Source organism: Orbicella franksi, chromosome 12 (genome assembly GCF_964199315.1).
Source record: "Orbicella franksi chromosome 12, jaOrbFran1.1, whole genome shotgun sequence".
NCBI classification, from domain to species: Eukaryota; Metazoa; Cnidaria; class Anthozoa; order Scleractinia; family Merulinidae; genus Orbicella; species Orbicella franksi.
In genome coordinates, this window is record NC_138156.1 from 24,658,526 (window position 1) to 24,679,899 (window position 21,374).

Consider the following 21,374-nt stretch of genomic DNA (forward strand, 5'->3'; position numbering starts at 1 on the left):
CAACCTAACCGAGCTACATGCATGCCTCCAAAAGACTACCAGCTTTCAAAATCATGTAACTGTTTTCCAAGACAGAGATATATGCTAACCTGGCTTTGTCGAACACTTTCTGTCGCTTTAGAAAAAAGCCGGGAACGGCAAAGAAAACAACATGTGACCGCCTTATCAGTTCATGAAGGAAGCGACGAGCTGATTTCAATCCGATCTTTCTCCTTGCATTCTAATTGGTCGGGTTCTTTTAATTATTTTGTTTAATAATAACATTACCAAAGTCATTCACTGATTGGCTAGTAGTTTTTAATTTGTTCACGCTAGCAAGTACTTTAAGTATGAATAAACTATAAATACGGTATACTTAAATGACTTTGTCATTTACTACTGTAATTGTTTAGATCGGAGCCATTGAAAGGGTTACTTAAATATCAGTTGAAGGGGTGTATTTGAAGTTTGATCATTTGTTACGGTAATTATCAGTTTTCAGTACGAAGGCTAGCATATTGCGAGCCCCCGGGGATTGCGAGTTTAGTCTACGTTTTTTAGTCAGTAACCTATACGCGGTCTTTGAATAGTTGATGTAGATTTTTCTAAATTCTCTAAGGAGACACTGCCAACCGTATTCGGAGTAAACCTCATGGTAAAATCACAACAAAACGAAAAAACATTTGACAACGTATGTATTTGTCCTCCCAAAATAATCAAAAAATCAGAAATATATTTTGTCTGCACTAGTTTCGTTTCGGTTCTTTTCTGGATTGTAAATTTTAATATCTCGCGATTAATTAAAACAGTTAAAGCTTACGTTTATTAACAGGCAAATAAATTCATTATATATTGCGTTTCAATGAATTTCCTTGCTGAGGCATAAATATATTTTATACACGACAGCAATTGCAATGATATTGTGATAACAACTCGAAATCAAGTATACGTCCAAACAAAAAGTCTCCCCTACCCTCCCTACCCGATATTTTTCGGGCTGATATCACTTCTATGTTGAGAAAGTAGCTTATCTTTTGTCTCTCTTCTATGATTATAATATATTCTATACATGTTTATGGTCCGGGGACAGTAGCTTTGTAAGCCGATCTGGAATACCCTAACTAACTAAACGATGAGTACAAATTCTATTCTCTCTCTTTGTGCTAATCAAATGTACAGTGGATAATATATATATCTTCAACTCACGCCTCGCCATTTTTGACAATATTTTGATTTCTACTTCCGGTGTTTCCACCGGAAGCGACGGTTCCTTCGTGGAATTTAAGCAGTTCTCCTAGGTACGCTTGGAATGCGTTCATGGCGGCGTTTATCGCCGGTGAGCCAAAACCATGGGTCACGAGACCAAACTGGTTCAGGCTTCGTAAGATAGAGTCCGGGAGGTTACTGTTGGGTAACCTGGTCTTTGGGTAAGGATCCTGGGCAAGAACATCTTGAAGTTCTTTTGTCAATTGTCTGGAAGAGAGGATGGACAAAACGTCAGCCACTATTAGAAAACAGCCCAAAGAAATTACGTGCGCTGATTGGTTTAAAATCGTGTTTCTATTTCACATCTAGATTATGAGCTCGAGATTTCTATCTCGTTTAGTCACGCATAGAAATCGAGAGCGAATAATCTAATCGTTTTAGTATAAATCTACTAGTCGTTCAAAACTTTATCTAAATACTCTTCACAGACACAAGTCTCGAAAACGCCAAGAAGCGGCCTTCATTTCGTCAACAAGCACACACTGCTTCGCTACTCACTATTTATCATAGAATAGATAGCGAGTGGCATAGCCAATCAGAGAACGGCATTCGTGATAGAACGCTAGTAGATTTATACTGAAACTCGATAGAAACACGGTACATGTTTTCTATTTCCTAAGTAATGATAATTACTGAATAGGGTGGTTTTTAGGCGAAAAGTAAAACAAAGACCAATCGTAACTCGCTCGAACACATTTTCACGCGCTTCGCGCCAACTACACCTACTTACTTCGAGTTTCGATTGGTTCATTCTGTGTCGTTTGTGATTGGCCAGAGGGATTACTTTGGTTTTGGTTTTACGACACTCAATTGAAAACCGCTCTGATAAAGAAATTGTTAAAAACACATCAAGTCTTGGTCTCTATGTTATTTTTTTTATTTTATTATTATTATTATTTTTTTTTTGCAATATTTAATCTAACAAGCCAAAAATTTTAAAGTTGAAAATCTCAACAATGTAAATAGGAACACATAAAAAAGATCGCGATAACCTGAAGGAATTAATGCGACTAAATAAGCTGATCATAAACTCTAACGAAGCAGCACATACTTAGCAGCAATAATGGCATTTTTCCTGGACTGCTGTTGAGATGGTTCAGCATGTTGTCTGTACTGTCTCTCCGCCAGCTGCGCGGCAGGAAATTCTGATTCACACACGTAATCAAAGTCAGCAGCTAAGTGTGCGGCCTCTCCTGCAAACGATAACATAAAGTACACTGTGAAACACGATCTGCATTGACCATGGTCACATAGCCTACGAACAGGCTCCCGGCGAGGATGGAAAAAAAATGGCGAGCAAAGCGAGCCGACGAGCGCGAAACTGAAGAATTCGCTTAGTTCGCCGATTTCTTGTTTTCGCGCTCGCCGGGAGCCTGTTCGTAGGCTATGGTCACAAATCAACTGGAAGATATTAGGGGAAAGTTGTACTTAACATAGCCTGCGGTCGGGCTCTCCTGCACTGCGGCACAAGCATTAGGTGAAGCTGCGAGAGACAAGTTGGCGAGCGAAAGCCCCTCATCGGCTCTCTTCGCTCACCGACTCGTCTTTCGAGCCTTCACCTTTGCTCGTGCCACAGAGCATGAGAAACTGCTCGGAGCCTATGCTGAACAAGGTATAGTTGGTTTTCAATATTAGTCAATAGCAGAGTACAAAGAGTAAACCACAAGGTGCACGAATGGCTCCAGTTAGGTCCGAGGTGTCAAGAGTCAATCCCGTAAGGGTTTTGTCTGTCCATAGACCCTCCATATTTTGTCTTAAGTTCGTCGAGATCGCAAGCAAAATATTAACCGGGGGGGATATGACAGAGCCAAAACGCAAGAGGGGGTGCTTTAGAAAGACAAAAATAGAGGGCCTGTGGACTTCGCAGTCGCTCTCGCGCGCTCGAAAAATAAAAAAAAACACGCACACGTCTGTGGACAAGTAGGATATACAGCCCGCGTGACTTGAAATACTTGGCAAGCTCGGCAAGCTCACCATTTATATCTTTATAAGGCCTTTCAACAACCAAGAAAGAAACATGTCGGTATAGCGCTTAGTTAGGAAAGTAAAACTTCACTTTCTTACAAACGTACCTTCCACTAGTGACGTGAGTAGCGTGACTTGTGCTGCCTTCCTTCTTCCCGCTGGAAGTGACAAACCAATCTTCTCTAACTTGTCACGCAAGCTTTTACCGCCATTCTTAGACTTGGCTCTGACAGCAAATAAAAATCGTATTAGTGAACACCTTTGCCTCGTTTGGCCTCAAAAAGCTAGCCGTTTATCCTAATAAGGCTAACGTTAACCCCAAGTAAATTCCAACAACAACAACAACAACAGTTTATTCAGTGTACCAAAGGAAAAAATAGGGAAAGAGAGTGGTTTTTACGTGAGCGTCGAAAATAACTTTACTTTGCTTTGGTTTTGAATTACTACGCCACGCGATTGGCTTAAAAAATATTCGCGCCACTTTTTCATCCAATCAGAGGCAAGACCAAAACTAATCGTGACTCCCTCCTACACATTTTCCCGCGCTTCGCATTAGCTTCTAATATTTGCTTGGATTTATGATTGGTTCATTGGATAGCGTGTGTAATTCGTGATTGGCCACAGTGATTACTTCGATTTCGTGTTATGATACTCAACTAAAAACCGCTCTATTTTACAAACGTAGTATAATTACTAAGTGAAGATGGAAAAATAGGTTCTAGCATAATCTACAGTGCCACAAAGTGAGAACGTAGATCGCAAAAATAAAAGGACGTATAGTAGACCAGAGGCAGTGAGATTTCACGAAACGACTAAACCCTGTAAGTGAAGTTCAAAATGAGACAGCTAGAGAAGAAGAGGCTGGGTGTTCTATAATATCTCCTGCTAGACCAAACTAGGCCATCGACGACGTTTTACTAGGTCTAATTAACAATTATTCCATGAAACCGCGTTGGATATGAAGTGATAAATAACCAACGAGCGCGTAGCGCGAGTTGGTTATGATCACTTCATATCCAACAAGGTCGAATGGAATAATTGTTTTAGTATATTCTTAATCGGGTTTTTGCCGCCGATTTTTATTTCAACAATTTTACAGAGCGGAAAATTTTTAAACTTGGCGCACTGTTTTCCATATAAGGTAAAACTCCGACTAATGGCTCATAGTCGGAGTTTTTGAGCCAATCAGAGAGCTAGAAATGCAATAGTCGGAGCTGAGAATATACTAAATTGGTTTAACCTTTCGCTTGCAAAGCGTTTATAGTGTTCGTAAAACCGCAGGACCGTTCACACGAGCTGAACAAGCTACTGACAAGGAGGTCTTACTTGCAATTTTAGCACAATGCCAACCAGGAGCCATAATCGGGGACGGAGACCGTAAGCGCGCGCCATTTCTAGTATTGGGGCTGTCCCTATGATATGGGACAATTTTTCTATTTTCAGAACAATTTGCGCCATCCCGTGCGGCACACGCGCGTACCGCATGCTGCGAGGATTTTTGCGGATGTAGCGCGGGGAAATGGCGTCCAAAATTCCCGAAATGTTTAATGCGTTTGGCCCACAACTCAATACTTTCATGTCTGTCAGAATTTTTCTTCAGTATTTTCGTCGTAAGCTGCTCCAGTTTGAGTGAAGTAAGACAGTGTCGAATTTAGTTATGCGCCGCTTTATGATATATATCACAAACCAAGTTGTGTTCCGCAGCTTCTTTTACAAGAGCTCCACATTACTCCACTCTAAATTTCACATATGTTGAAGATTAACAGCTTTTCCAATACAGCAAAAAAACTAGTTGGATATATTTGGATATAGCAGCGTTTCAGGACTTCAAAGTTTCCCTCCTCTTGCCACACGCTTGCGAGGATTTCACCAGAGTCTATCTCGACCGAACAGTAAAAAAAAAATAATAATAATGGCAAGTTTGATCATGAGTTTCGCCTGAATTCTGAGCAACGCTTGATGTTTTATCAAGGCCCAATAAGTGACAATGAAGTTTATGTCTGTAGATGTTGCTCAGTTTTTTTGTGTAAAAATCCAATAAATTGACTGTTGTCGATGAATAAGAGCGCCCGCCGATGCGTGTTTTGTACAGTCAGTAAGATTGACATGACAAATTGGACTTCCCCAGTTTCGTGTGAAAACGTACATCGAACTCGTGTATCTCTAGTTTTTAAATATGTTTAAGGTTGATAAATGTTTGATAACATATTAAATGTTTAGCTGAAAATATGTGAATACAGCAGAAATAATCAGCTTTCTTTAATCAGCTCGAATAGTCACGATACTCGAATAAAGATTTCGATTTTGTTGGTTGAGTTATCAAAACTCATTGTCTATTTTATTTTCGCAGTGTAAAATTTCACTATGTTAAAGAAACACACATGATATTAGTAGCCTTTTGGCGTTGGTGAAAATTGTCGCAGCATCTCGGCACAAAAGACAACGAAAGAAATCTTTGTCAAGATTTGTTGACAATTGAAAACACCGACTCGGACTTGAAAGTGCACGCGCTGCACTATGCAAATGAGCTACTTGTACGTGTCAGACTTTCCTTTCAAAAACTTTTGCAAACTCGCCAAACAAACAGAAACAATAATTAACTATCAAAACAGGGTTTAGTTATGATTAAGCATTGTTTGGGAAACTCATAAATTAACTCGATACCAGAGTAAAGAGTTTTCTTACATAACTTTTCTTTATAGAACAAGGGCAAAAGCTCACGCGTACAACTAGCGCGAGCATTCATTCACAGCGCGAAATCGAAGTCATGTTTTTGACCCTGAAAAACTGACCTTTTCCTATAGCTCAGAGCATAAAACTACATATAAGAGCCCTGGTTCTTATTCCTCGCCTTATTCCCTGCTATCGCTGTGAAAAATCTGCAAGAGAATCTCGCAACTCTCACCATTTGATCACGCAACGTGACAACATCCACGCGAGAGCCCCCGACATGTGCGTGGATCCGCGCGGATATATGACGTCAGGATGGCGCAATTTCTTTTAAAAATGTCCCACATCGTAGGTGCGCGCGGATCCCAAGACTTATGGTCTTCGTCCCCGATTATGGCTCCTGTGTCAACTGATACGTTCACCTGGAAATCAGATTAAAGGACAGGACTCTACAGTTGGAACGGGGGGTGGGGGGAGGGGGGAGGGCGCAAACTGATTATTGGGAGGTTAAATAATTCAGAGTCCTCTGGGATTGCAGAGAGTCTGAACCGCAGAGAGTCAGATGTTTGTCGGGCTTGGTCTTGGAGGGGTAAATTTAGTGGTGATGATTTCTTTATTCTCATTAATAGTAAATGGAGTAATATACTAAGGAGAAATAACGTATCGATCGCTCTCACCTTCTAAGAACCCCGCCCAGCAGGGAAGCGTTCAAACACTCGGGGTGCGAGAGTCGCCTGCGGATCTCCCCCACGGTAACTTTGTATTTTGACGTAGAACTGAGGAGCGACAGTCTTCCTGGTACACAACAGAACACATCTGACGGGTGAACGGGACTGTCCGAGTCAGCCTCCTCGCGGGAATCCCGCTCAACATGCTTTTGTTTGTGGCCTGTGGCAAAGAAACGAATTTTTTGAATGGGCCACCTTGGCTAAATAAAGTTTTACTGCTATGTCATAACAAAAATACTAGTTTCAACACTTCCTGAGGCCTTTTAATACTAGCTCGTCCATAATTAGAATTGTTTCAGAAACGAGTCTTTATCGTTTACAAAGACGCTGACATTTCTTACAGTTATGCAAGTTATGTTTTTCTTTTGTTAGAGAATTTTTCAAGTTTTCCAAACCAAGTTTTTTCAAACAAAATGTCTAATGGTTACTGTGTTTGCCTGCTTCCCGCAAGACGGTGGTGTAAGCAGTAATATTGTAACTTTTCGTTTATGCAAGACTTACTTTCCCTGCGCTTCTATTGTGACTCACTGTTTCGCATGCTTTCATCGTAACTTGCCCTGTTATTATAACTCACTTTTTAGTACGCTTTCCAGAATTAACAGACGTGCCTTTCGGATTACCATAAAAATAAAAAAAAGACAAGTCTTTAGACCAAATATATGTGCAAATAATTTGGTTAAGACCATCAGAGTCCACATCATGATTATTTTTTTCGCTCCTATGTTGCCAAAATAACTCACAAGTAAAAATTAGAAGTATGGCATCAAATAAAGTAAGTTTACTTTTCTAGTCGCAAGCTCTAAACATTCTCATTACTGTTTCTCTTATATTACTCTCAATGTCTCTTCTGAGAATTTGTTAATAAATCAGGGCGGTATCCTCCAGAAGCTAGAATTTATCACCTGTCATTGTAGATGAGTACAGTTCATGTTGAGAAGAAAATTATACTGAAAACAGAGTTCCATTTGAGATAAAGAATTTTCTTTCACTTTAGGACCCCTTAAATTTCAGTGTACTTGGCAAAAACTCCTAAGATCTTTAGTGATAAATGACTTTTGTGTTCGATATATATTTTCCTGTTTGCCGGCTACTGGCTGAAACTAGTTTTTTTGACATACCACAAGTACATACATTATTAAATCGTTAGTAGGGTGAAATCATGTGAAACGTGACTTGAGGGTCACTTATCGTAATATTTGAAAGCTGTAGGTGTTTTTATTTTTAACGCTGGGGCATTATTACAGTGTTTTTAAGTGCTTCGTGAACAAAAGCAGTTACCCGCCCATTATAAGAACTCGTGGCTTTTAAACTCTGGCAGCAAGCTTCCCGGCGGCAAATGTTACAAGGCTATAACTTTAATATCTGCCAGCCTTAAAATAAGTTTTCCTGATTTTAATATAGTTCTCAGAAATAAAGGTCATTTAAAACTGATCTCGGCCTTGAAGGACAAAGCCCTCGGAACCGGTGGATCACAGACAAAAAACGTTCATAAAGAACAAATTATCTTGTTGTTAGTCTGATAAAAAATAAAGAAATGCGGAAATAAAACGAAAACTTTTGTGGATTAAACTTTGCAGAGTATTATTGCTTTTTTAATTTCGTTTTTAATATGTTTGGCAGGCTATAAGAAAATCTTAAGCCCTTCTTAAGTAATATCACGGGATTTCCCGCTGTAAAGTACAACACTGTTTTGTTTCTAAATTTCAACAAAATGTTAATGTACAATACTGTGAAGTTTTGCTCCAGTTTAAGTCAACTAAATAACTTTTCTGAATAGTGACCAACTCGAAAGCTGCTGTCACTTATGTATCAGACCTGACTCTGAGAACTCTTTATTTTGTTATTAAAAAAAGTTTTTTTATAAGAATATTGAGGCCGAAATTGGTGAAATTTTAAAATTGCGTTAAAAATATACCCAAGGCTGAGACGAGATATGAAATACATTAAAATCAACTAATGTTTCTAAATGAACTTTATTTTACCATTGAAGAGTATGGTAAATTCTTTCCGTTTTGTAATGAAACTAGCTAACAAAGTGATAAAAACTACGCATAAGGTAAAGCTATAGAACACGTGTAACACGAAACAGACGTCATGCAGTTTTTTTGATAGTTCAATTCCTGGTCACATCCGTTTTAAATAACTGAAATACATGTACTATCGTCTGAAATCTAAGAATGTTCAAAATTATATTTGAAGCCCAAAGTCGACAGAAAAATAAGAATGTCCGCGAAAAATCTACAGTGTCATTAAAAAAAGATTGTATGCGCCGAACAATGAGAAAACAAAGGTGAACCATAAAACTTATTTATTAGCTAAACACCACAAAAGAACTTTACTGAAAAGGTAAACTTGAGTAAGAACGGAGTATAGGATTTATTTCATGCAATAAAAATGGTAAGTCTCCTGTTACCACTTGAACATTTGTTTGTTTATTGATTCGCGTGCAAGGAACTCAAGTGTTTCGGAATGACGCCAAAACGCACAAAAGCGAAAGAGACAATGTGTTATTTATACTCTAATGTAAAAAGCTCTTCCCTCAAGCTGAATTGAACTTGGCGAATCATCGAAGCGTCTAATGGACGTTGTTTTAACCAAACAACTTTCACGTTATAGCTGCAAGGCAATGACAAGTTATACTGTAAAGCAATTAGTAAAGAGCGAGAGGTTAGGCTTCAAAGTGCTTGGTGGTCCTTAGACTTAACATAAACATAATTAAACCATTAGTATCATGGAAAGTCGACACAGCGTGCTGTATCCTCCGATTTCTAAGCAGCGAAGAGCACCAAGTGCAGGTTATTTTGAGGGAAGTAAAACAATGGAAAGCTGGGGACGAAAATAGAAGTGTTTTTGACTTCGCAATATAAGCTTACTACGTAGGCAGCAGTTTGTAATTTTTGAAGTACAAATAAGAACGGAGGGTGGATTCGAAACAACAAAAGATGCTCTCAGATATTCTTGTGTTTTAATTCTTCACGCTTTGATCTTAAGGTCAAATTCAGAACGTTGGAAAGAGACAAGAATTGAAAAATGTATTGAGAGAAGTGACACATTGCTTTTCAAAAGAAGTGCGAAAGTAAAACATTCCCTTTGTTAGATGCCTAAAGTTATGGCAGAAAGAACAAGGAGAGACCGCCCTTCATGGTACCAAGGTTATTAAGATCTTCCTAACTCCGACAGGTAGAAAGCCATAACGACAAAATTACAAATTCACAAACGACGCCGACAACTTAGAGAACCTTAATAACCCTTGTACTGGCGTCACTTCGATTAAGCTATGTTTTATGAAGGTATTTTTAGCTTTTTTTGTTCGTTTGATGGTTCAAAGGTTTTCACATAGGCATATTGCACGATATTCTAAGCGGAGAAAAACGTTATGTCAAAACTAATTAAAACGAATACTTTGCTGTACTTGATTGTTGCTAAACAACTATATTGAAAGCAAAACATTTTGATTTTGAGTAGGTTGTTTGTACACAGCGTTCTTAAACATAACGGGTACATGTGGATTTACAACAGTTGTTTGAAGTAGGTTTTATATTCTCGATAACCTTATGAATCGATGTTCAATACGCCATTTATCAACCTAAGCCCAGGCGCCAACGAATCATCTATTGAATGCGCTAAAATATAAAGGAAAAAAGCAACCTTGTCAATGTTATCTGGAAATTATTTTGTAAGAAAATAGGCGACAAGAAATCTATTATTAGAAGCCTTTGAAACAGAAGGGAAATGTTTGTTTGCCTGTCTTTATTGTCGGACCCCTATTGAGAGAAAATCATTTATCAGAGCCGCTTGTGAGTTGTCTACGCTGTGTCCATGATACCAGCAAAGTATCATGCCTGTCCGGTCAACAAGTGTTCTTGACAAAGCAAAAAAATACACTTTATATAAAGAAAATGCAATTTGAATACAGAACGGCAGAGGATATGGGATTTCACAGAACAAAGGAAATCTTTGCAAAGAAAAGCCACAAGAAAAGAACAAACGGCATGTTGTTAGAGCTGTCTGTCGTCGAACAGTTGGTGTTTGGCTTTCAAGATATCAAATCTTGTTTCCTTCACTTGTTAGCACTTCAGTTGTCAGTAATTCGTGCGAAAGACAAAAAATTTCCCTCGAGAACAAGCTCGTCTTCTCAATTTCCCAAAATATCCGGCCAGGTTCCATCTTTATCATGAAATATTTATAACTGTGACTCTCACCTGCCTATTCATATTCAACTCAAAAAGCGGCTTTCTATGTTTCCGCGCGACTTTTAAGGACAGATGTTTTATATTCACCACGGATTAACGTTCAAATAAAGATAATAATAATGATAAAAATAAAAATAAAGATAATAAAAGAAAAGTTTTCTTTCAATTTTGTCAAGGTTAGCTGCGAATGCCATTATGTCAATTGTAATGTTACAAAAAACGTGTGCAGTCCAGTGTTTAGCGGTGAAATGAGCGACACCTCTCAGTGCCTATCCTCTGGAAAATACATAAGTAAACTGTCAACTGTTTCGCAGAATAAAATTGCGAGAAACACTGATATAAAATGTTGCCAGTGACGTTTGTACAACGTTAAACCGTTAATATGCAAGTTGTCCAGTTGATGAGTTCGAGTAAAACTCGCGTCAATGAGCGTGTATTTCAAAAGTAAATATATAAAATGCTCGAACAGGATAAAACAGAAGCAGCGGAACAAATTGAGCTGTCATAAACGATTTAAACATTCAATAAAAGTACTGACAACCTGAGCTTTGGCCTGTGTCCACAGAATGAAGTAAATTAAACTTTTAAGCTGAGCCGCTACTAATCCAGTGATCGATTGTCCATCTATTTTTTTAATAATTTTTTTGGTAGAGAATAAGAATTAACGAAAAACCCGCTAGCAAAGCCCTCTGGTGTAGGTCAATATTTCACTCGGATCAATCGGACTTGCTAACTGTAGTTTAAGCAGATCGAGTAACTCTGGTGGTTTGTAACCCCCGTTAATTTAATAACGCTTACAGATAAGACAGTAAAGGCCATAAAGTTTGAACAAGCATGGACAGTGGTACTTTAAAAGAGTATTGGCACAGACTTAACTGAGAATGATCTGAAAAGGGAACGTAAATATATCGACGAGCAAATAATTATTGTAATAAGAGTAAACATAAAATAGGCCAATTAAGTTTTTAAGGGACGAAGCAAACTTTCAAATTGCTTTTCAACGCCTGAGGAAAATCTCTCCGTCGTTGTTTATAACTTAGAATTCTTTTCAAAATATACCAACTGCTACATTTTATTTTCTCTTTCATTCATAAAATGTGACAAACGCACAACAAAAAAAACCATCGTCCTTGGAAACAACTTCATCTTTATGGCATTAAATGCGCAGCACAAATAACGTTTTACTTCCAAATTGAATTTGCATTTCACCTCCTGATTTCGTAACATAGGCAAATACTTAATATTTTAGGTTTTGTTTCTTCTCTACGGAAGATTGATGACCAAAGCTAAATATTGTCTCCTGATTAATGATAGGACAGATAAATAAGGTGGCTACATTAGTCTGTAAAAAAAAAATGGCATCTAGCCTTGTTAAAGAGTAACTATAGAAGTGTATGTCTGATGTTACGAGCCAAGGTTAAATTGAACAGCCAAATATATTCTTGGAAGGCCATCAGGAATATTTTTGATAGAAAGCGCCAAAGATTTCTGTTTTTGTTTGGTTTTGAAATCCTGCTTTAATCACTAACACAGGACAAATGCCCTACGCATAAGACTGTTGATAAACTTTTTCCGTTTCCTCCTTTCTTATCAAATAAGAATTCACAGAGAGCTTTTTAATGATTTTAAATCAAGAAAGATTATTTAATTTTTTGTGCACCGCACTTTGAGAAAACCCAGTCAGAGCTACAGCCAGCCATAACACTACGACCATCAGCAATATTTTTATGTCGTTTACCACTAGCGAGGGTAAAAATAAATTTTTTTAAGTCAGCTGCCTAGAGGAAAAAAAAACCTTTCACTTGTAGTGACTGAAGCGAATTTTACATTTTAAATGTTATAATATTTTGCCACCGCCCGGTGGATAACAAATGATGTGTGTAGCTAGCTACCTTCATTAGCAACACTCGCTCCAAGTAAATAACCTTTCAACATTTTGTTTGAAATCACTTATTTTTTCCCTACCATATATCCACAACAGAAATAAAAGCTGAAAAAACATAGAAAGCAAGGGAGTGGTCTAAGCCACTAGGTAAAGCTGTGTTGCACTTACTTTCCCGAGAATTGTGATGGCTGTGTGTGTCCCCATTTTTGCTGTTTAATACTCCTGAACGATGATTCTGCAGGATTGAAAATCCAAAATTATAACCCGTTTACAAACAAGAATAAAGAGTTGAAGAACATGTCCCTAAGCTATTAATATACCAACTACAGAAAACTATTCGGTGTAACTTAGATTCTATTTAAAACTCTACACACGAGAAAGAATATCATAAACCTTTGTCAATTTTTATTATATATTCTTCTTCCTTTTATTTTAAAATGTTCTTAATGATACCATTCAATATTAGCTGTAAAACCGTCTAACAGAGCTGTTGCATATAGCGAGGGTGTAAAGCTGAAACTAAAAGGAACCGGGCTACTTCAAGTAATGTATTATTGGGCATGAAATGGGTTTGCTAATCGCTTCGTTTTTATTTCAAAGCCACAGATCTATTTAATGTTTTCCGCCCTTTTATTGTAATTTCTGAAGCGCGTTTTGGCCGGATGCCCAAGAGTTGCAATTTTCTGTTTGGTAATTGTCACGAAGGAATATTTTGAACCTTTCTCGCTGGTCACTCAATAAACTACTGTGATCGCGTGTTTAAAAATCGCTTTTAAAGCTTTAAGCAAACGAAGTAAATGGGATTAGGAAACTCAGTGGCATTTCACACGTTTAGAAGTGGCTGTGAAGTGCTCGCTAGGGTCACGGTTTATGACACCAGAACGAAACACGAACGACTAGAAACCGCTAAACAAAACAGCCACCGCGCGAGGGTCAACATCAGCTGCATTAAAGAATTCTTAAAAGGATTAATTCGCCTTCACAGCGAAACACGAACGGGGCAAACGAGTAAGATAGCGGATATTTTGAATGGGATTTTTTCACTAGGTGAACAGTTCTGTGGTTGTTTTATTAATTGCTCCCCACTGGGAATTCACGGCAAAGGCCGTCTAAACATAATCGAGACATTGAACCTCGACATGTATATCCCTTTATTTCTCTCGGTGCGCCATTAATGGAAATTGAGAAGGCAGTTGAGAAGTATAAAAGGATTGGTAAAAGACAATCAATAGGTTTCCTTATATGCTAGAGAGTTTTTTAAAATCGTTTAAACGAAACACAACTAAATCAAGACATCAACTTTCCCGTTTACAGTTTTATCATACTAATAGTTCCTTGTGGTTTGGTGAACCATTTTCGAGCATATCGTTCTTCGCCATTCTTCCCCACTCGTCCAATTTCTGTCCTATTCATCTTTGAAAAATCTATCACAGCAAAGTGATTGTTTCGTCGCTGTTTTCAGTGTTTAAATCTTGCTGTTGTAAAACAGCTCTGATAAGCGAGTGTTTCGAATTTATTTACGTCTTCTCCCGGCATGTGGTATTTTATGACTGCAAACTAAAACATTTTGGTTTCGTTAAAAGGCCTTTTCTATCTCAAACAAGGCTTCTAATTCCAATCGCTCAAGCTTGAGCAAGTCACGCATAAAATCTTTTGTTGGATGATAGATTTCTGTTTCTTTCCACGAGTAATTTTCACCTGGAGAAAAACATCACCTGGAGGAACACATGACCGCACTTAGGCGATCAAATCGTTTGTTAGGGGTTTGTCGACAGAGTAGTTAGCATTTTGAAAGCTTTGTTTCCTATAAAAATAGCCCCGAGAACCATCATTTATTAACATCAACAACGTAGCCGAGAAAAGCGTTAGGCAGAGCGTGTGTTGAAAACCTATTCAACTGAAAACCGCTAAACTTCACACGCACTTGAAACCCGTTTTGTTTCACGGCTTAAGGAGTTCTTTGTGACTTTAGTTCTCGTGACTTCTGCAGCCGAGCTGATGTGTTATTGATTACCGCAACTGTCCCTCGAAAACACATATATTGTTCAAAGTTGTAGGGAGCAAATTTCCTAGTTATCAAACTTTTACGCGGCGCCGGGAACTCGTGAAAACAAACTGACGACGTCGCATGACTCTCGTTGATTTACGACTAAGCTTCGAAGGAAACCCCAAAATGCGATAAGGCGAATGAAGGGAGGCAAATATAGCCTCGGCCATGAGTAGATAGCCAAATAAAAAGGAAATTTGCGTTGAGTGCCAGTTATAGACCGCGGCAGGAATAACGCTACGGGCTTTAATAGATAATATTGACCGGAGGACTCGAAATTGTCACTTGCTTGTGACCTTGAGATTGTCGTATCTTAAGAAGTAGTGTTGACCACACGCGCTATATGGAGAAGATCAGTCAGCACCTAAAGTCTACCGATCACAGATGTTTACGAATGAAAACAATGTTCCTAGACCTCTCAAAAACCACCTCACCTCGTACACAGTTGTTACAGTTCCCTGTTTCGCGGGAAAACCTGATTTAAACTTTGTGTGCGAAAAGCTTGCATGAGTTTTGCCATCGCATGTTGTTATGGCGTTGCGTCACTCTCCGCAAGGTGTAGACATGGCCACAAGAAAATGCGAAGCGCGCTAAACGCAAAGGTTGTAGCTTTTGGCGCCACAGGATTAAGAAAATATTGTGCGGTGGGTGACTGGAAGGATAAAAGTGAAATGTTACCTGTGAATCTTGCAAGTTTCCCGGTCCCATCATATCATTGATCAACATATCAGGCCTTCGCACGGCTGAGTAACGCTCCTCCATTCGCCTTGCGTGCTCCATTGCGGCTCCTGCAGCAAACTGGTTCATGTGCACTTGTTGTATAGCGTCCATCCGAGCGGGATGTCTTGCTTGATGCTGGGACACTGGCTGTGGATGAGTCGGGCCAGCCATGGACTGGTGTGGCGCTCCGGCCGATGCCGGGTGAAAACCTGCAGGACCATTGCCGAATTGCTGTGAATGTGCTGTTTGAAATGGCTCCAGAGGATGAGTGAAGTCGAACCTCGGCTGTTGTTGCTGTTGATAGTGCAATGGGTTATACTGTGGAGCGTAGTACTGGTGTGTTTGAGGCTGCATCGGCGAGGACAATACCTCACGAAAGTCGTGAGGTGGTGTGTGTGAGAGGCGAGGAGCGCACGAAACTAAACCTGCGCTGGTCACATTGGCTGAAGGCGAAGACACGACTCCTGTGCCACTAACAGTGCTTACTCCGTGTAGTCCAAGGACTCGATCCTGAGAAGCAAGAAACGCGTGTGAGTTAATAAGTCTATTATCGAATGAAAATAACATGCAGCGTGTTATACCGGTGTGACATTCACGACATCGGTTCGGAACTGTAGGTGGATTTCAAAGATATGACGGCTACTGAGTTAGCTCACCGCCATCTGACGAGTCGACGAGCGGCCGATTTTGTCAGTCTGTGAAAGGAGCGTATGGCTCACGCTTAAGTCCCTTGAGGATCAAGTGTATTTTGACAAGTGTGAACAGCGATCAGCTCGCCTGGCACTTGACTTGGTTTACAGAATATCCTTATATCCTTACCTCGGAATCGATCAACTCGAAGGCGGATGTTGATGAGGTCTCTGTTCTCTTTGAATGAGATGAGGAAGGAGATAGAGGAGTCAATGGCGGTGACAGCTCACGAGTTTGCGATCGCTTTCTCTTACTACCTGTTTGTCGCGCTGCTCCCTGAGTTGTACTGTTCGTAGCTAAAGGGCCCAACTGGGACGTCATAATTAAGCTTAATTCACGGTCGGTGCTAAATGTTTTATAACCCGGGGCCGTACCAGTCGGCGGCGTAAAACGTTATTCAGTCACGGTAGGCTGTGCTCTACTCGGCCTTACTCCACTCCACAGCGGCTCAAGTCTTCAAGTTTATGCCAATTATCGCCTGAGGGAAATCTGTACTTCACGTCGCTCTTCAAACACGGTTTAAATTTCGTGCAGCGGCGATGCTTTGTGTTGCATCAGTTCGCACCGATCACTTTTCAAAAGATGCTTTTGGGAATTGACAAGGGCTTGAGTGGCAAGCCAGACATATTTTAATTATTTTCTGTCGTATTAAAGTTTCCAATTATTTGCAAATCAATTGAGGCCCCCTGATGGTTTATAGTACTTGTGTACTCTTCACCTTGTTGCCGATTGGCAGATTAAGAAAGCAAATCGTATAATAATGCCATCCAACACCCAATAATCTATGGTATATAAACAGGCAGGCGGGGCCTTGTCAAAATTTTCACTGAGCCTTTTGTGTGTTTTCTTTCTTTGTTTGCACCAAGAAGTGGGCGTGAGGCCTACCGTCAAAGGTTCTACCAAAGCGTTTGTTCACCTTAAGTCTAAGTATGCCATCACTAAGCATGGCAACACTGCCAAAATCCGGCGATTTTACCACAGATTGCAGGTCGACGACGCGGGCGATGTGAAGCTCACATTGTCCACGCGTGATTGGTTTAGTAAATGAAAAGTGACATAATGCTTCCTGAATCGTGACTGAGAGCCGGGAATGGTTTGTGCTCTAAATTATACCAGATTAGATGTCGGTGTCCTTTGATGTTCATTTGCGCAACATAACAAGATAGAAGGACGCTCTAAGACTTTTAACTTCAGGTCAAAGAAAATTGCAAAGGCCTCAAAAAAACGCCCACAAAAGACACGGGCCATATGTTTATACGAGTTAAATCGATCGGCTTTTTCTGAAGGGATGATGAGAGAGCTATAGCGATCTAGACGTAACGCTCTACTGCGTCCTACAAACCACCAGAACACGTTTCTTAGAGGTCACTCTATCTTTATATCTCTGTTTTGAAGTACTTGTAAACATCGAGTACATTTGAGGCCAAGCATCGGTGACTTTCTACAGTGGTCTTTTCTAACTTGAGGCCTAAATGTTGAACAGATTTGATTAATTATTCAATAAATAGCTTCTTTTATTTCATTATGTCAGCAAGTTGTCTTAATGACTTCTACACTCAAAGCTAAGAAAACTCTTTGCCTGCTAAAATCCTGCCCGAATAAAAGGAAACCGCTAGATTTTCTTGGCTGCTCGTGACTGGCGCAAAACATCTGTTACTCTTGCGTAAGTAAACTTAAGCATTGAGAATCTTGATCGATCCAGAACGCGCCGTTACTACCCGTTATTGCTACAATAGATCACGAAGTAATTGTTCCTTGTTTACAAGTGCTTAGAATTTGGAAAGCCGAGAAAATTGCTCGATATAATTAACCCCAAAGGATAAGCCGGATATTTTGAACCAAAACAGATCAATATTGAACTGACGATCACCAATATTTGAGATCGAGTTAGTCGACAAGCAAGCCACTGTTTGGCAACAAGTACTTAAGTGAAATTTTCGGTAAACACTACAGGCGAACTTTGCCGCGCGTTCAGTTCTGTGTGGCTTTAGCACTTCTTTCTAAAAAAGAACAGACAACGAAACCAAAGCAACCATAATTGGCGGGCCACTAGCGTGTTATTCAAAGCGTAATGTTCATTCAAAGAACCCTGCAGATACGAGCTTTTGTCGCCGGGCCGAAGATTATGTTATTTATTCTGGGGCATGAGCCTCATGCTGTTACGACATTTCCACACTCAATTCGGAGTCAAACATCAGGTCCCAAAAATTTTTTCGGCCGAAGTCACCAGAAATACGGCGCTCTTTTGTTTCTTAGCAGCTGAAGAAAATTACACAGCGGCAAAGTGTTGAAGAAATAATCTATATGTAAATTTTATCTTTTAAGCTTGGCTACATCGTTTGACGGAGTCACGAAACAAGATACAAGCTTTGCGGGAAGTTTTTCAATCATTCTGATTGTCAAATAACAATGGGTAGATGATTGAGAAGTATCCTCGGACTTAAACCAATGGGAAGAAAATGTCTTTTTTCGTTCAAGCTTGCTTTTTCGTCGTCCCTTTCGCTATATTTGCATATTTCTCCGACACGTAGACAATTGAATACAATGTTTAGGCTTTCACCAGTCGAGCTGGTATAAAGAGAATTCAAAAATGTTTTTTGTCCCGAGATTTTAAGAGGCTAACACTTATTTGCAAAAAGTTGATTTCCTTCCGATGTTAAAGTCGATTTCGTGTCAGCTTTTCTTTGAAGGCGGACACGATAACAAAATGAAAAAGAGAAGAGCAATGCATTATACTTAGATACCACCTCGGTAGAATTTGCGGCGAACTTGCCCTTTCACGCGTCATGAGGGAAAGGTTTTAATGGCAGGCCATCAATCATCGAACCGGGAGAAGAACAAAAAAATACACTTTGCTATGATATATTAAGAGCTTCAAGAATTGGTTTGTCGTGATGATTTATGTTAATTGTTTATTTTTTTTTTTTAATCTCTTCCTATGCTCCAGTGACACTCCAACACAATATTTTTGTGAGTTGATCATTGTTGTGATGATTCACAGCATTACACAACTTTGATACAATGAAAGCTCAGCTGATACCGCAGTTCACCGTGTTTTGGTACATGTACACAGGCACCAGACCAACAATGTTTAGTCAATCTACAGCACGACTTGTCACCGGAAAAAGGTTTAAAGTATTGTCTTACGTGAAAGGTTTCTGCTTCTGTGCTAAATCTCTTATGTTTCAACCACGTGCGACTACAAGAATCACTGATCCTTTGCTATCCGTGACACAAGATACAAGGCCCTTTTTTCAAACACCCCGAGCTTGTACTCTTGTACCCGTTTTACTCATGAGTGGATTAGATATTTAGGCTGCGCGCCTGAGTGGAGAGGTTATAGGGTTGGAAATATCGTGTTTCGCCAAAGTACATTCATCGACGACGTTGTCGCACACTGTTTGCTTAACACTTGTTGTCACTTTGTAATGGATTATTCAATAAAACAACAAACGCCTAATCGCGCGCAAATTACGTGAAAATCGATAGCGTGCGGAGTGTGTTGCGATATTTGACGCGGAAGCAAAGGTCCTCCGTCTTCAGACAGTCACTTTTCCGTTGAAACTTTCGTCAAGAACGAAGGGCATTTTGTAGTCGACTAAAAATAGAAGTTGCCGTTGATTGAAAGGCGTAGGCAATATAAATGGAAATTGTTACTTGCAGTTTCTCCGAGCAACAAAGACATGAGTGTAATATGTGGAATTCATTTTTGTTTAGTCGCAAAAGACCGCTACTCCAAACAATGTCACGAGTATCGATTTAAAAATAACAAATACATAAATACTATTGAGAAACCTTTATCACTATTTTAGTGGCTAAAAAGTGGTTAACTTTTAAATGAAAGTTGCGCGCACGTTTGGTAGACGAACGTATTATAGATTATTTCGATCGTAAAAAAGTTATTGAAGTTAATTGTACCTGTTGCAAATGATTCGAGCGATGAGGTTCACGCGTTGTTTTGCGGCCACTCTTGTGCTTCTCATTCATGGCTTGAATTTGAGTCACACAAATGTTGAAGCAAACCTTGAAAGTTTCATATTTCACAAATAACTCGAACACTGTCCCTGCCAGAATTTGTTCCGCACAAAGATCCTCTCGGTCTCTAAGGCGCTGTTGCATTCAGAATTGCGAAGACACCCTCTTGAAGCATATCTTGTCTTGAGGATTATGGAAGATCAAAGTCGCCATGTGGAATCAAAAGGTTGAAGAATTTCGAGAAGTGTTTGTCTTATCAATCGATCACTCAATGATGACATAACCACCGCGGTCGAACACAGTAAATACGCTGTTTTTCAACGGAAGTCATACGCGGAAAGACTTCTAGAACAAAGTCGCCGCAGTTCAGTTGTATTCAATCGCGGTAAGTGGAGTAAATGCCCTGACTCATTGCAGAATTCTTTAGAAAGAAACCAAGGCAGTAAGGTCTCTTAATTGCACCAGGCCAACAGCGAACGAAGGTACAATTATCAGCTAAGTTCTGACTAACTTTCCGAACATTTTATCACCTAATTCCGAGCTTTTGCCTCTTGTAAAGTTAGCTGTGCAGGGCTTCGCTGACGTTGAAGGCACTTTCTACTTTCCCTTTCTTTTCAATGTTCGGGTGGCGTGCCAATACTTGAAATATTATAAACAGCCGGAAAAACGTTTTGTTCCAACAGACAAACGCTCGCGACTTGATTTAAACACCAAGTGCGTGACCAAATTGCTCGAATCTATCGCCTCGCAGGCATTCTTAAGGACACGGAGTTTGACACAATTGATAAATTAAGAGGGATCCTTCAGAAAACTTTAAATATTTACCTAAGGATTACCGGCCGTTCAAGGAGTGTCGCAAGCAAGCCCTTGAGGATTTGTATATAAAGTTCCCTTGTGGCTTTATTTGACGAGGGGAGACGTTAAAAGAGCCGACACTTCTTAGCTATCAGACCCAACTGACGTACACAGTCTTACATCAGCACACAGAAAGATGCACAATATTAAGCTAAAGAGCGGTTTTCAAAAGGAAGTTTCTTAAGTGTTTGTCGGGGTTTTAAAACAACGGAATTTTCAGATTTTTGAGTACTAACCTTTCGTGGGATCTTGGCCGGTGGTTTCATCGACCCGTAAGTGTAATCAGCGGCCGTTAGATCGCGGGCTCCTATATTACCTTGATACATGCACATGTTCATCTTGGACTGATTTTGCTTCTAAATACCAATTATTATTATTTTTTCGTCGTTTTGCAGATGCAA

At 39.6% G+C, this 21,374-nt stretch overlaps 1 protein-coding gene across 3 annotated transcripts; it reads right to left on the reverse strand.

Moving 5' to 3' along the window:
• Positions 1 to 282: 282 nt before the first annotated feature.
• On the reverse strand, positions 283 to 21,337 carry LOC145464308 (uncharacterized). Of its 3 annotated transcripts, none has more exons than XM_081448155.1 (7): positions 21,210 to 21,337; positions 15,412 to 15,963; positions 12,855 to 12,921; positions 6,558 to 6,768; positions 3,318 to 3,436; positions 2,297 to 2,438; positions 283 to 1,452 (listed from the first exon to the last, which is right to left on the reverse strand). In XM_081448155.1, the coding sequence occupies exons 1-7, from the start codon at positions 21,309 to 21,311 to the stop codon at positions 1,182 to 1,184; spliced, it is 1,464 nt and encodes a 487-aa protein (XP_081304281.1). In that variant the 5' UTR covers positions 21,312 to 21,337; the 3' UTR covers positions 283 to 1,181. The 3 variants fall into 3 exon arrangements, with proteins under 3 accessions (XP_081304281.1, XP_081304279.1, XP_081304280.1); XM_081448153.1 differs by lacking the exon at positions 21,210 to 21,337 and adding an exon at positions 20,062 to 21,202; XM_081448154.1 differs by lacking the exon at positions 21,210 to 21,337 and adding an exon at positions 16,273 to 20,053.
• Between the last annotated feature and the right edge of the window lie 37 nt (positions 21,338 to 21,374).